General features: G+C 43.4%; 1 protein-coding gene across 3 annotated transcripts in view; it reads left to right on the top strand.

Moving 5' to 3' along the window:
• The window catches only part of tmem201 (transmembrane protein 201), a 37,743-nt gene extending 27,146 nt beyond the window's left edge, over positions 1 to 10,597 (top strand). For 2 of the 3 annotated variants that reach the window (XM_088937958.1, XM_088937959.1), the window contains exons 8-11: positions 567 to 629; positions 966 to 1,199; positions 5,016 to 5,153; positions 7,865 to 10,597. In XM_088937958.1, the coding sequence (XP_088794084.1) occupies positions 567 to 629; positions 966 to 1,199; positions 5,016 to 5,153; positions 7,865 to 7,962 (533 nt within the window). In that variant the 3' untranslated portion in view covers positions 7,963 to 10,597. The remainder of the gene's footprint in view (positions 1 to 566; positions 630 to 965; positions 1,200 to 5,015; positions 5,154 to 7,864) is intronic. The other variant, XM_088937960.1, reaches the window with a different exon arrangement.
• The last annotated feature ends 2,543 nt before the right edge of the window (positions 10,598 to 13,140 follow it).

Genomic DNA, 13,140 nt, shown 5'->3' with positions numbered 1-13,140 from the left:
CTGCTTCCCGTGACTCGGGAAAGCGAGACGCGCGTTTGGCCTGTTTCAGAGGGCGCGTTCTGTTCAGAGTCGCGCCTCGGGAGCACGGTGGCGTGTTTCTGTTCGAGGCAGAGCTTTCTCGCCCCCGAGTGCGGGGTTCGGACGCTGTCATAGGCGGGTTGGGTTTTGCGGCTGGCACCTTTGGTAAGCCATCATGCTCAGAGGGGACACTGGAGTCTTGACTCTGCAGCCTGCCGGTTTTTTTTCCTTCTGCTGTCAATACTTGGTTTCAATGCAAGAGAAACCAAAAATAAAAAATGTACAGGGGCTTTGTGTGTCACGAGCATGAGCATCTGGATGTCTGCAGCTGCAAGGATTTTAGCAGACAGTCGTGCCTTGTAGACAGGCACATCTCTGCCCAGCGGTTCAGACTAAGGCAGCACGCTCTGGGGCTTCAGGACATGCTGGTGGGCCGGACGTCCGACAGTCAGGAGGGATGCAGGTCCAGTCCCTTCGCTATCGGTCTGGTGCGTTACTCCTCCATCGTTCTCCATCGTTCTGATCTCTTGCTCCGCTTGCTGTTGCAGACTCCGGCTACTTGTTCAGCGGGAGTCGGCCCTCTTCCCAGTGTAAAGATTCTTCGCCATCAGGTGAGTCTCCTCCGATGCAGACTGCGGACTGCAGGGCATCGTCCTGTAAAAGTCCCTTTGCAGTTGATGTCATTGGGTTAGGTGACTCGGGTTGTCTCAAACTGGAGTGGTGCCTCACCGGTCTGGAATATGCACCGTTCGTAACGCGCACGTGCGGGCTGACTGCGCCGCCTTTACTGCTGGCCTCTTATTAGAGTCAACCCCATGAGGCGCCGCTCAATAGAGGAGGTTTTCGAACTTGGGGACTGGCCTGCCGGGAGCTCTTCCCAGACCTCGGGCTGTTGCTGTTTGCTGTAGCTGCTGCCTGACTCACTGGGCCTCTGTCTCCCGCCGCAGATTACTCCTCCCTGAAGCCGGGGAGCCGGCCCGCGTCCCCCGGCCCCTCTCCCACGCCCTCGGTGGCCGGCTCGGTGACGTCCAGCTCCGGCTCCGCGCGGCAGCGGCGCCCGCTCATCAGCCCCGCGCGGCTGCAGCTGGGCGGCCGCCGGCTGCAGCTCTTCTCCTCTCCCGCCGCCGCCCCCTGCGCCGCCTTCGCCCCCGAGGTGCCCGCCTTTCCGCCGCACCAGCAGGGTACGTACCCTCATCGCCCGTCTCCCCTCCGCTGCACGGCTCCTGGCGGGCCGGGGGGTGCTGGCTTTCCTAACTAGCACACGGGCCTCAGTAATTGCTTGATTGGACAAGGCGGAGCCTCTCCTTGTTCTTGAGACCTGTAGACCCTGCCTCTCGAGGACAGAAGCTGAGGAAACTGCTGGAGGGGAAAGGAGACGAGTTGCAATAGAAAAACATTCATATTTGCAGGTTTTCTAATGTTTTAGTAACATGGTAGAAAAATGGTAGTATGTTTTTTGGGAGGGGTGATCATGATTTACATTAAGCGCTCCTTAAAATGAATAAGAGTTATACGGAGGCATGCAGACCGACGATGCTCTCTGTCTCTGCTGTGCAGCACGTGCTTGATTGATCTGATCAGAACCGATCGAGCCAGGTGTGGATCAGGGCCAGGGGCAGTCTGCACACAGCTGTCCGAGATCGCTGTTCTTTATCTGCTGTGAGCTTAAGCAAGAAGAGGGGCCAGGTAGTGGCTGTTGTGATGAAGTGCCAGTGAGACCAGACAAAACAGCCACTGCACACATCAGATAGCATTCGACTACTGAAATATACGGTTTTTAGATTGTTCAGACTGCAAGCTGAAACTTCCTTTCATCATTATGTGAGCATCTGTCAATGTCCTAGGCACCTAGAATGTCATAGGGGATTATTTCTCTTGAATGTTTTATATCACCAGTTTTTTTACATAAAACAAACCACCTGATAAGGATGTTGAAAAAAGTGTCAAAGCTGATACAGCAGTTTGTTACAGTTACCTGAAGCATGGAGTAGTACGATGGTTAAAACTCAAAGCCTGTAGCTTAACTAATAAATTATACCCTATCCGCGGCGTGTAATTATAACAGTGTGATTAAACACCACTCTTCAGCTTTGATGTGAAGAGAATGATTCAAAGCCAAGCATTCAAAGTACCAGCTTTTCAGTAATAAAAATTGAATTAAAACTACTTAATCTTCTTCATATTTTCATCCGTCAGTCACTATTGAATTGCAATGCTTTTTCAGTGCAGATAATTGTCTTTTGTAGACAAGTTCTTAGATTCAGCTCATCATAATTGCCGTTGGGGTTTTTCTCCCCACATAGTAAGACCTGAACTGATGTGTTTTGTCATCTTCCCAAGGCTGCATTAAAATAATATCTGTTGTCTTTATTATTCAGTGAAGCTAATTATTTCTTCTTCGAGGAGGAAGTTTGCTGGCCTAAAATTCTTGCCGTTTTTTTTTTTATCTTTGAGATGCGTTTTTCCCTTTCTGAAAGGGAATAGCAGGTTAAAGATGCTTGGCTAGGGGATATCCTGGTTCCTGCTTTCCTGTAGGGCCCTGTCTGTATATCCTATACCTGTCCCTGATATATGAATATAAAATGGGCTGTTGTAAGGACATTATGGGAAAAATCCCCCTATAGATAAAACATTTTTCTTAGGAACTACAAACTAATTTCAAATCTGCCCTTCAGAGCAAAGATTCTAGGGGATTCACTCAGTTATAAAGGCAGCTCAGAAACGAGTTAGATGAAGCAAGTACAGCACAGACATGGCTTTATTTGAGGCCCTTTGACACAGTCTTTATTTTTAGTATGTGGTAGGCAGATGCCCTTGTCCAGGGTGACTTTGTCCAGAGGTGAGAGGTGTGCTGTGTGCTGCAGAGCTGTGGAGTGAATGTAGGCAAGTAGATGAATGTCAAACGAGTGTCATTACTGCCCGTGACCTGCCGGTCTGATGTTTGTGAGATGGGCCAGGGTTTGCATCAGCTCAGGGGTTGATATTGTACCCTCTCTTGTTTGCCTTCTCTCTGTTATCCTTCGATATCCAGCGATATCCAACCCCATGTTTCTCTCTTCTTTTCAGACGTACTCTAATTGTAACTCGGACACTCGGTGTCGTTGCCTACATTACGCTAGCAGGATGTACTGTAAAAACATGAAAATACTAAAGTCTTGTGAGATGAAATGCTGAGGAAGCAGGGAAATGTTTAATTGGTTGCAGTCCTTTCTGCAGTCAAGGCAAGTAATACTTGCTTTTTAAATTGAGTTTGACATGAAAGCAGCACCTGGAGTAGTAGCTGGGGGCTCTGGTCCAGAGGGTTGAGGGTTCGAATCCAAAATGGTTGTTGCTGTTGGACCTTGCGATTGCTCCAGGAAATTGTCATTCTGTAGGTTGTTTCCAGGTTGTCATTGTAAATTACTTCTAAATTGATCTACCTGGCAAAATACAGGAAAGAAAAGGTATATACTGTATGTGTATATTCGATCTTCACATATTTTTTGTGTGTGATCCGCTTTTCTAAAAATAGGTTCAGGTTTTTTATTCTGGCAAAATCCTTCTTTGCAAGCATCTTATCTTCATAACTTGAATATGAAAATCTAACTTGAATATTTGAGCTTCTGTTAGAGATGGCTAGTAAGAGTTGTAACTACTTGGAATGTGACCCTGGATTTGGAAGAGCAAGTAGCACACAAGTATCTTAGTCGCTGCATTCCTAGAAAATGCAACGAGGTGTCATGTCTGTGGTATATGAGCAGTGGGTTATACACCTACGGGGTTAAACGTGGTCTCTAATTAAAGCGCAGCAGCGTTTAAGAAGATTAAGGAGGAAAGAGTCCTTTTAATTGCACAGTGTTGGCTTTCATGCTGGCATGACTCATTGCGCTGTGAGCTGTGAGGGGGGTCCTGGGAGAGGAGCCCTAAACCCCCCCCCTCACGGAGGAAGTGTCCGGGACAGGAAGTGACTTCAGGATTCGCGGCTGTCTTTAAGGATTAGGGCAAGAAAGCCCTTCGCAAACAGCGTTCGAAAAGGCTAATTTCTTTTGAACAGGTTGCCCACAGAGAGCTTTGTGTGGCAAGACGTGCTCTGTCAGCAGATTTGTGAATGAAATTGTCTGCTCTTAATCCTGTGAAGTGGCTGTTGCGTTGAAGAGTCATTCATCATTTTTACATGCCTGATGATGACAAACTATTAGACAATATTCTCACTTTTTTGTTTATAATTGTTTTTTTAATATGTGTCCTGGGCAATTGCGAATGTAAATGACTACTGACAAAGTTTTGATAAGACATTCCTTCGACAGCATTTAGGAAATTATCACGTAACCGTTTTTTTTCTTCCAGTGAGGAAAAGAGAAACCTCATCTAAAATCTTGATATTGCAGAAGGATTTTCCACCATATAACTACTTCACACACTCAAACATGCAATTTCACATTCTGGCTTTATTTCTCATTTTGCAACATATCTTTAAATCCTTCAGTTTTGTTTTTCATTGCATGTTAATTGCACAGCACATTGAAATTGTCTAATTGTGCCTGAAAGCACACATTGCACGCTAACATTCTTTCTCAGCTTCCATGCACATTTAATTACTGAATTACTGTGCTTGAACACTGCTTAATGGTTTTGTCTGTATTGTATAATAGAATTAATTATGACTAAGCTTAAAGACCAGAAAAAACTACAAGCTGTCTGAATTCCTTCACTATTACTGTTTCGTAAGGTAAGGTTTTAAAGAGATGTTAAGTAGTCTCATTTGGTATTATGAAAAGATTTCCTGAATGTGTTTTTAAACACAGCAGACATTTTTTTTAAAAATCAGGAACCAGCTGATAGTATTAACTGTGCCAAAAATGTCTTACGTTGTAAAAAAAAAAGGGATTATGCAATGTCTAAAATGAAAAGGCATGCCAGTATACAGACTGTTCGCCATGGCAGCTGGGAAGAAGCAGAAAGCTTGAACTGCTCGGTCTGTCCTGATTGGCAGCGATGCCCTTTCACTGTGCTTGCAGACGCCAGGTCCGTCCTGGAGGGCGGCAGTGTGTTTGGCGACGCGGAGCAGGGGAAGAAGGACAGCTCGTCGGGGTCCTCCACCTGCATGGTGGACACCACCACTGGAGGGGGCGCGGACAGCGGCGCGGGCTGGAAGGGTAGGCGTTTTTATTTCCCCCAGAAGGCCCGAGAGCGGCGTCCTCGCTCACGTCGCACGGCTGCCGAGAGCAAGGGGGAGCAGTGTCCCCCGACTGCCGGGCGTGGGTCGGTCCCTTCTCACGTCGCGTCCTTCGCTCCCTCTGCGCTGCTCGGGCTTGCTCAGAGCAGAGGACCTGAGCGAGAGCTGCGGGGGGGCTTGGCGAGATACTCCAGTAACACAGAGTGGCCTCGCGGTAAGGGCAGCCGCGGCGCCAGCACTGATCTGCCCTTCGGGTCTTCCGTTCCGGGGTCGACGTCTAAGTTCATTGCTCCAAGGGACAGGTCATGCGTAGCGCACGGCCGTTGGCACCTGACCCTTCCCCTCCTCACCTCGCTCTTCACACAGGGTGGGTGACACCACACACCTGTTTAAAAGAAGTTTTCGGGCTTGTTTTGTTAACGCCATCAAAGATGAGCTTTGAGCGTGGTGAAGGAGTTATTGAATATTGGTTACTTTAAGAATGTGTTCCTACACCTAGGAAAGTGTTTCAAATAGTTTATTAGAATTTACATATGTAGATTTAATTGCTGTACAGCTGTGCCATGCATCTTCCTGTATTGTACCCTATCTTAAACAACATTTGCATGGACTCCAGTAATACGTATCTTTTCAAAAACGACAGCTCCTGTCCAATGGGAAACTCCTGTAAGCATACACAGGTGATATCTTGCATGAGGAAACTTAAAACGGAATACTTCATTTCAGTGTCCTGCTAATCATCGTCACAGTATTGTCATTTGAATTAAGCCAGTTTCCACCCTGTTACTCTCAGGTCCAATAGCAATGAGATATCAGTACCAAAGCAGTGTTGTTTTGTTTGAATTGATTGGAATATTTGTTTGAATTGATTAGAATATTTAGCTTTGTGCAGGACTGCCTTGATGACTAAGAGAACTGTTTTTACTAACATTAAAATGTATTCAAATTTAGTTGTTAATGCACTGTTTGTCTTGTTGAGTAATACAAAAAACTTTGTTTTTTCAGTAGGGCTTTAAGGTAATTGGAAAACAGTTTGTTAGCAGTGAGGGCTTGGTATTCCAGTCAGGAAAAAAGATGGGTCACATGTTATCAAAGTGGCATCAGGAATAAAGCACATTGTTGATCCATCCATGAAACTGCACCTCATCAGCAAACACAGAACTCTCGTAAATAAATGCAAAACAAATAGATATGACATGTAATTCCCAGCAGGAATACAGACTTGAATGTTTTTTCTTCTAGTCTTGACTATCTGGTCTGTGTCTGTAATGCTCTGTTTACAAAACACTCAAACAAACCTCAGCATCCTCTGAGATTAGCAAGCTGCTGTCCATTGTTAAAGTTCAGAAAAAGTGTTCATGCATTCACAGTGTGCTGCCTGGACTATCCAAGATCAGCAGTTCTTACATGCAGAGTGATTAAGATCTGCCCTTAGATTAATCAGTTTTTCTTGTTGATGCCCACTGGACACACTGTAGCAGTAATGAACAGTGTAATGTCTTTGCACTTCGTCCTCACTGCTTCTCTTCCCCGGATACAGATCAGCTCTAATCTGAAATAGAGAGGTGACAAGAATTTTCGTCTCCTGCAGCAGCCACAAGTATTTTGTTTCACTTTAAGAAAACGTGTGTGAACACAAACACACTTAGGGAAGGGTCTGGTGTCAGGCCAGCTTGGGTAAAGATGTTTCTTTCCCCATCTGCAGCGGGACAGTTTGAGCCACTGTTTCGGTGGTGGTTGCAGTTTTAATTCATCCCTTTTTTTGTTAACCCAAACAAATCTAACCTGGATTTAACCTGTTCCATGACATCAGCCACAACAAAAGGCCAGGCCTGGATTATTTTAGTGACACCTGATAGCTCTAGAACAGCTCTAGTCCTTCAGTACATAGGTCGGGCTCTCAGACTCACTTCAGTCTTAATTGGAGGATTGATTTGTAAATGGTTGCAGTTTTATCTTATGGAGTGCACTGCACCATTAACCGTTTTTCCTAACATCTTTGCAGCCTCTTGTGAGACTTTGTTTACCCCTGTAAAGATGCACACAGTTAATTTTATTTAGTTTTTCAGATACCCATGTTAACTGCTAAAGTTACTCTGATTTTGTTATTTCAATCAGTCAGTTGTTTGACTAAAAGCAGCACAAGCTATAAATTTGATTTTTTTAAAAAAAATCAACTTGTCAACTTGTCATAGTCAACCGAAGCTAAGTCACGTTGCAGTAAGTAGAGGTAGACTCTTGCAGCCTGTTGGAATAAGAATTTTACTACAGGGCTAATGACTTATCAGGTGGGGGAGCTGCGTCAGCATGCGTAGGCTGCAGAGGAACAAGTAAAGGTTTATTCCTGCTGAAAAAAAAAAGACATGAAACACAACATTTTGGCTGAGGAGCCTTCGTCAGGCGTGTGGAGGTGTGTGACACACCTGAAGAAGGCACCACGGCCAAAATCTTTATCTGTTCCTAATCATTTAGCAGGTGCACTGCAAGGTGTAATAATTGCACAGAAACAAATCCAGTAGTCCTCATCACCTCTGAAACATTTGCAGTAAAAAGATGGGAGGTGCGCAATGCTCCCAGGAGTCGAATAGATGTGTTTGTATATATGGTATGTATTCTGTGCAGTCTAACGTTTCTTGGCGTCCTGTTTTTTCTTCCTGTTTTCTTTAATTGCACCCTTTGCCGCTGTCACAGGACTCCTGGGCCGCTCGCTGTGGCAAGGCATGCTGGGTGTCAGCCTGACCCTGAATATCGTCCTGACGGGGGCCTATGTGTACCACAGCTGGAGATGAAGGAGGCAGAGGGGCGTGGCGCCTCTCGCAGAGCGGGCAGTGCCCCCGGTGCCCCTGCCAGTGTGCCCCCCGCACACTCTGCCCAAGCCACCACCCTGCAACACTCATCTCGCGGAGCTGCAAGGACACTGCAAGCGTACTTCAGTCACCACTGTTGTCAGCGTTCCCTGAGGGGGTTCTGGGATTGCCGCTACAGGGCCAGAGCCTTCGATATTCCTCCGTCTTGCTGCACAAAGAGTTAGTCTGAAACTAACTGTAGGTACAAACGCCAATCTGGTGCTGCTGGGGCCCTTGTGTCTTAATTCCAGTGAACATCTCTGATGCTGCTGTTACATTCTCTGCCTTTTTTTGTGGGGTCTTCAGTTTGATTGTACACAGAAAGAGGCAACCGTGCAAAAGCATTTAAAAAGAAATCCAACACAGAGTCTTTACTTGTATTTTGTACAATACTTTAAATTATAAAGAGTGTCTTTTTTTATAAGCAGTATGGAGTGGGTGAATATTTTTTTATTAGAGTACTAGTAAATTGGCAGAGAGTGTTAACATATTAGGTGATTTTCCCTGACAGGATCTCAATAACCGTTTTTAATGCAAAAGACCGTAAGAAAACTGCAACACAGAACCAATGTCTACACAACACAACACCTGAGTTAACTCTAGTTGTTAGAAGTCGGGTTTTAGGTGCTAATTTGGTGCTCTGTCTTATGTATACTGTATACACTGTGTAAAAGAACAGATTCAGCCAAAAGAAGTACATAACAGCCTTTGGATTCATCATCTGAAGATGCTTTATTTTCTTTTTAAGATTGCTCAGATTTGGCTGTGGGAGAGTTTTATTGTTGATCTCAAAGCCAGTAGTCAGAGCTGAAAAGAAAACATTTTCAAGCATCACTGCCAGGTGTGCAGATAAGAGCTGCAGTGAAACTGAATCATTGGAATCTCAGCCTCCTTCATTTCAGCGAAGAATTCCACCATGCTCCATTCTGCTTTCAATGGCATTAATTTATGACCAGGTGAAAGGGGAGGAACTAATGCATTTTGAAATGAAATGGAGAGCAGTCCTTTCTGATGACTGAAACAAAGGCTTTTGGGGGCTGGAGAAAAATCTCTCTCTCAAGCTGTTCATCAATTACCTGTATCCTTCAGAAATGTTCTAATATTGCACAAAGTCCTTTTGTATGGGGGGTGAACGGATGTTTTTTTCTTGCAGCTTAAACTGCTGCTGGAGAATATACTATTAATCTTCAGTGTAAATTGCATAATTTGCTTAATGCAAATTGAAGAATAGTATACTTACATACTACCCCCATATTCCAGTTTTTAGTGGGAAATCAACTATTTAATTAATTGAACTGAGGATCAATGGGTTAAAAAAAAGCTTTCAATGATGTGAGGAGACTGGATTGATACAAGAGAAACATTGAATTTGTAAGAATTAAGGTATGCTTTGGTGCTTTAAATAGGCTGAGAAAGGAAATCCCAGATGCATGTATTTATTTATTTTGTATCTTAGATCAAGTGCACAACAAAAACAAAGTTTGAAAACACTACTGTAATTATAAAATGAGTAATTATTTCTGAACAAGACAGTCCTGGCATCCAGAACAGAATGGAGGTTTCTTTGTTGTCTGCTGTAGGTACAGAGCTGTCTGGAGATGGTGAATTTTGATGTTGACTTGGATTTATATATGTGTATGTTTTTCAATCAGGAGTCGTTGCCACTTTAACTGAAGATATGTGTATTACTGTAATGCAAAATATTTTTTGAAAAACCGCATAAGCTGTAATGCACATCACTGCTTTAAAAATACCTTGCAAAAACACTTTTAGGAGTTTTTTGGTTTAAGATGTGTGTACAGTGCGTTTAAACTTCTTAGCAATTGTTGTATTCTATTTCAATTTTTTTTGCTTCACTTATCTGCAATATATATTTTTAATGCACATACAGTACACCTACCTTACTAAATGTAAGTCACTGTAATAATGGAGTCCCCATTTGTCATTATGCTGTTTTCATGTTATCACAAGGTATTGCATAATCAAGTAGTCTTAATTGTTCACTTTATATTGACACAGCTGCACTTCATCCTAATGGCTGTTTAGTAGTTCTTATTTTTATCCTAAACTTTCAAATGAAGTGCTTATTTCAGAAACATTTATTTGCTAATGTCTAAGCTCTTTGTACAAGGTGGTGGATAATGTCATTTATATATTAAAACAAGTTTAATACATTTCAATTATTCCTGTTCACTGCAGGTTGGGTTTAACTGTGGGGAAAAAAACAAATGATTTCCAATCTTGGTTTCCAGTTTGATTGAAGTACTTTTAAATGTATTGAAAATATGTATTGCTGCTAAAAGTTAAGAAATGTTAACTACTGAAGTCGGTCAAATTGATTGTGTGAAAGAAAGTATATATGCAACTTGCACATGACAAGGAAGTGGGTTACCTGGAAAGGTTCAAGTTCGGTGTCATTTCTAAAAAGTAAATCGCATCTAAATGTTTCTAAAATTGTATTTGATTGATTCTGTTCATCTGGTGTGACAGACCCTTATTCATATAAACCTCCGACTTCTGTTTCTGTATTTGATCTTCTAAGATGCAGTGAACACATTAAAGTTGAAAAGCAGAGTGATTTCTTTCCCCGAATGCTCCTTTAAAAGAACCTCAAGCAGGTTAACAAAGCAGTTTTCCCTTGGAGTCTCAGGAGTCCATTTGTCCTGTTTGTGACAGGAGAATTAAAGTACTGTAACATGCAGCACTGTGGGGCAAAGTGGACTGTGTGTCAGAGTGTCCAGCAGGGGTCAGCTCCAGTGCTCTTCTCGGAATATAGTGAATTTTGGGATCTGCCTGATTCTTGGAAAGATTGTCTTTTTGTCATGTCGGATCTATCTGGACTACCTGGAATTCTGCTAGCATTCTGATCAGCCATGTGTTTTTAATTCAGTCATAACAGTTTCACAGCAGTGATAACTACAGGGATATTAATATATTGTAAGGTACTTATTTAGTGTCTAGTGAGGCCAGTTGTAATTTGCAGAGAGACTGCCCGTTGTCTTATTTTATGCTTTTGTTTGTGTGAGGATAAAAGCTCAGGATAAAATGTGGTGGTCTGCCCTTTTCCACTGCGACAACACTACCCCGAGCTGTAAATATTTTGGATAACCTCTTGCTGAGGTAGAAGCAGTTAGTGTTAAGTGATTTTAGCTGGTTGCGTTTGGCAGCATCAAAATCTGTACTCGCAAGTTTATGTGCACAGTAGCTGCAAACTTCACTGTGGTCGGGAAGATTTTACAGGAAAATGGACAACAGACGTCCAGTCCCATGTTAGCAATGCTGCCTTTGTTGTGGAGTGGCAGTATTTACAGTGTGGGCTTGTGCACTGTTTGCTGGACACAGTGTGAATGACAGTCCTGTCATCGCAATATCTGGTGCTACAGTATACAGGTGCCAGAACTATAGGGGGCTATTAATCTAGACAACAAAACTTCTGAGTGCTCTGGCTAAATCAGCTGTCCTGTGTCGACAACAGCCTCACAGAATCACTTGTGACTGGACTGACTTTTTTATTGATTTAAAAAATGTGAAGTTGGCGATTTTGTTTTGCACCACAGATATGCACTCAGTTTTCAGATCACCAGTTGTTTTTAAAAAAAGGCCCCGGTCTGGGCCTTAATCTTCTGACACTTTTGTGAAGCGGTGTCGCACCTGACACGGCAGTTTGTACCTGTTGGGAGAGCCGACGCGTCTCTCTCAAAACGTCGCTGGACGCCTGCCGGGGCTTGGCAAGTGGGAGAAGCTGTCCCTTCCCAGGATGCCCAGCTTCTCCCAACTGCTTCCTCACAGGCGCTCGTTTGCGAACCCAGCATGAATGTTGCGTCGTCACTCGGAGATTCCCAGTCCCATCAGCTAGTGCCACGACTCGGTCTCGAACCTGTGACATCTGAGTTATGAGGCTCAGCCTGTGAGCCTGTGCTCCCCGCATCTGTGCGTATTTACTGCAGAATCACTCAGGAGCTGAGCTGCACTGATTTCCACTTTCTTGAATCTCAACACTTTCCTCTACTGTGATGCTAATTACTGAGCTTGGCGTGTGTCGGCAAGGGGGCCCTGAATTGACTTTATTGAAGCAATGTCGGAAGACTTGCATTTTGTTGGTGGTGACTGTACTGTTTTAAAAATGCAGGCAATGAAAATTGTGCAGCGCTAGTTCGCCTTTTGTAACATGGTAACATTTTTACAAAAATAACGTTTTTTTCCCTTAAACATGTTTGTATGTTTATGCAGAAGATAAATTGAGCAGTGTCACCCTCACTGCAAAATTGAGTTAGTCCAGGATTTTTAAACTAGGCTAGAGATGAAAAAAAACCTGCCAGCGCTGATCAAATGAGAAAGTCAGTGCCACAAGCTCAACTCCAGGCCGTCGTGCTGAGCAAATGGGACACAACTGTGCTGCAGAAATGTCAAGAGGAGAGCCTGTGTGCCATCTTGTTCAGCCCCTTCTTGAATGCTGTGCAAGTCTCATTCCCATTTCTCTGGCCCCTGTGTGTGTCCATAGTGTTTATAACCGCATACTTGCTTTGGCAATTTGAAATCTGACTTGGGACAATAAGACTGCCAGAAGGCCTGACTGACAAGCTATTTCACATGTAACAGGTGTGGATGAAATGCTGTTTTGACTTTCAAAAAATGTGAAAAAAAGATAATTTGAGTAAAACATTTATCTGCTTTCTGAAAATACTGTTTTTTTTTTCTTGAAACTTTGTATTTGGATTGCTGTGTGGAATCACAGCTGCTGAACTCCAAAAACAAATTCCAGTACAAAGTTTGAGGTAATGCAAGTTTATGTAACGTACAGAATTGTTTACAGACATGTTGCTGCATCATATTTTGTATCAATAAACGTGTGCATAGCAAACTGTGTTGAGTGTAAACAAAATATACTTGCAAAACCCAAATATAGAGATCTGTGAAAGCAATCATAACGTAACTGCTGCTGCATGCTTTAATTGAAAAATGAAATGTTTTTTTTCTGTACTGTTGCTAAATGGAGAATATGTTTGTAATGTTTATCATAGCGGCATATTTTTGTGTTTGTCTTTGTACGTTTTTTTCTCCAAGTCCAAGAATGCCACATGCTGTTGAAATTGTTGTGTGGAGTTCATTTTCCAGAAGAGA

This window comes from Atractosteus spatula, chromosome 20 (genome assembly GCF_055471065.1).
Source record: "Atractosteus spatula isolate fAtrSpa1 chromosome 20, fAtrSpa1.hap1, whole genome shotgun sequence".
NCBI classification, from domain to species: domain Eukaryota; kingdom Metazoa; phylum Chordata; class Actinopteri; order Semionotiformes; family Lepisosteidae; genus Atractosteus; species Atractosteus spatula.
The sequence above is the reverse complement of the archived record's forward strand: the minus strand, read 5'-3'. Positions and strand labels throughout refer to the sequence as shown.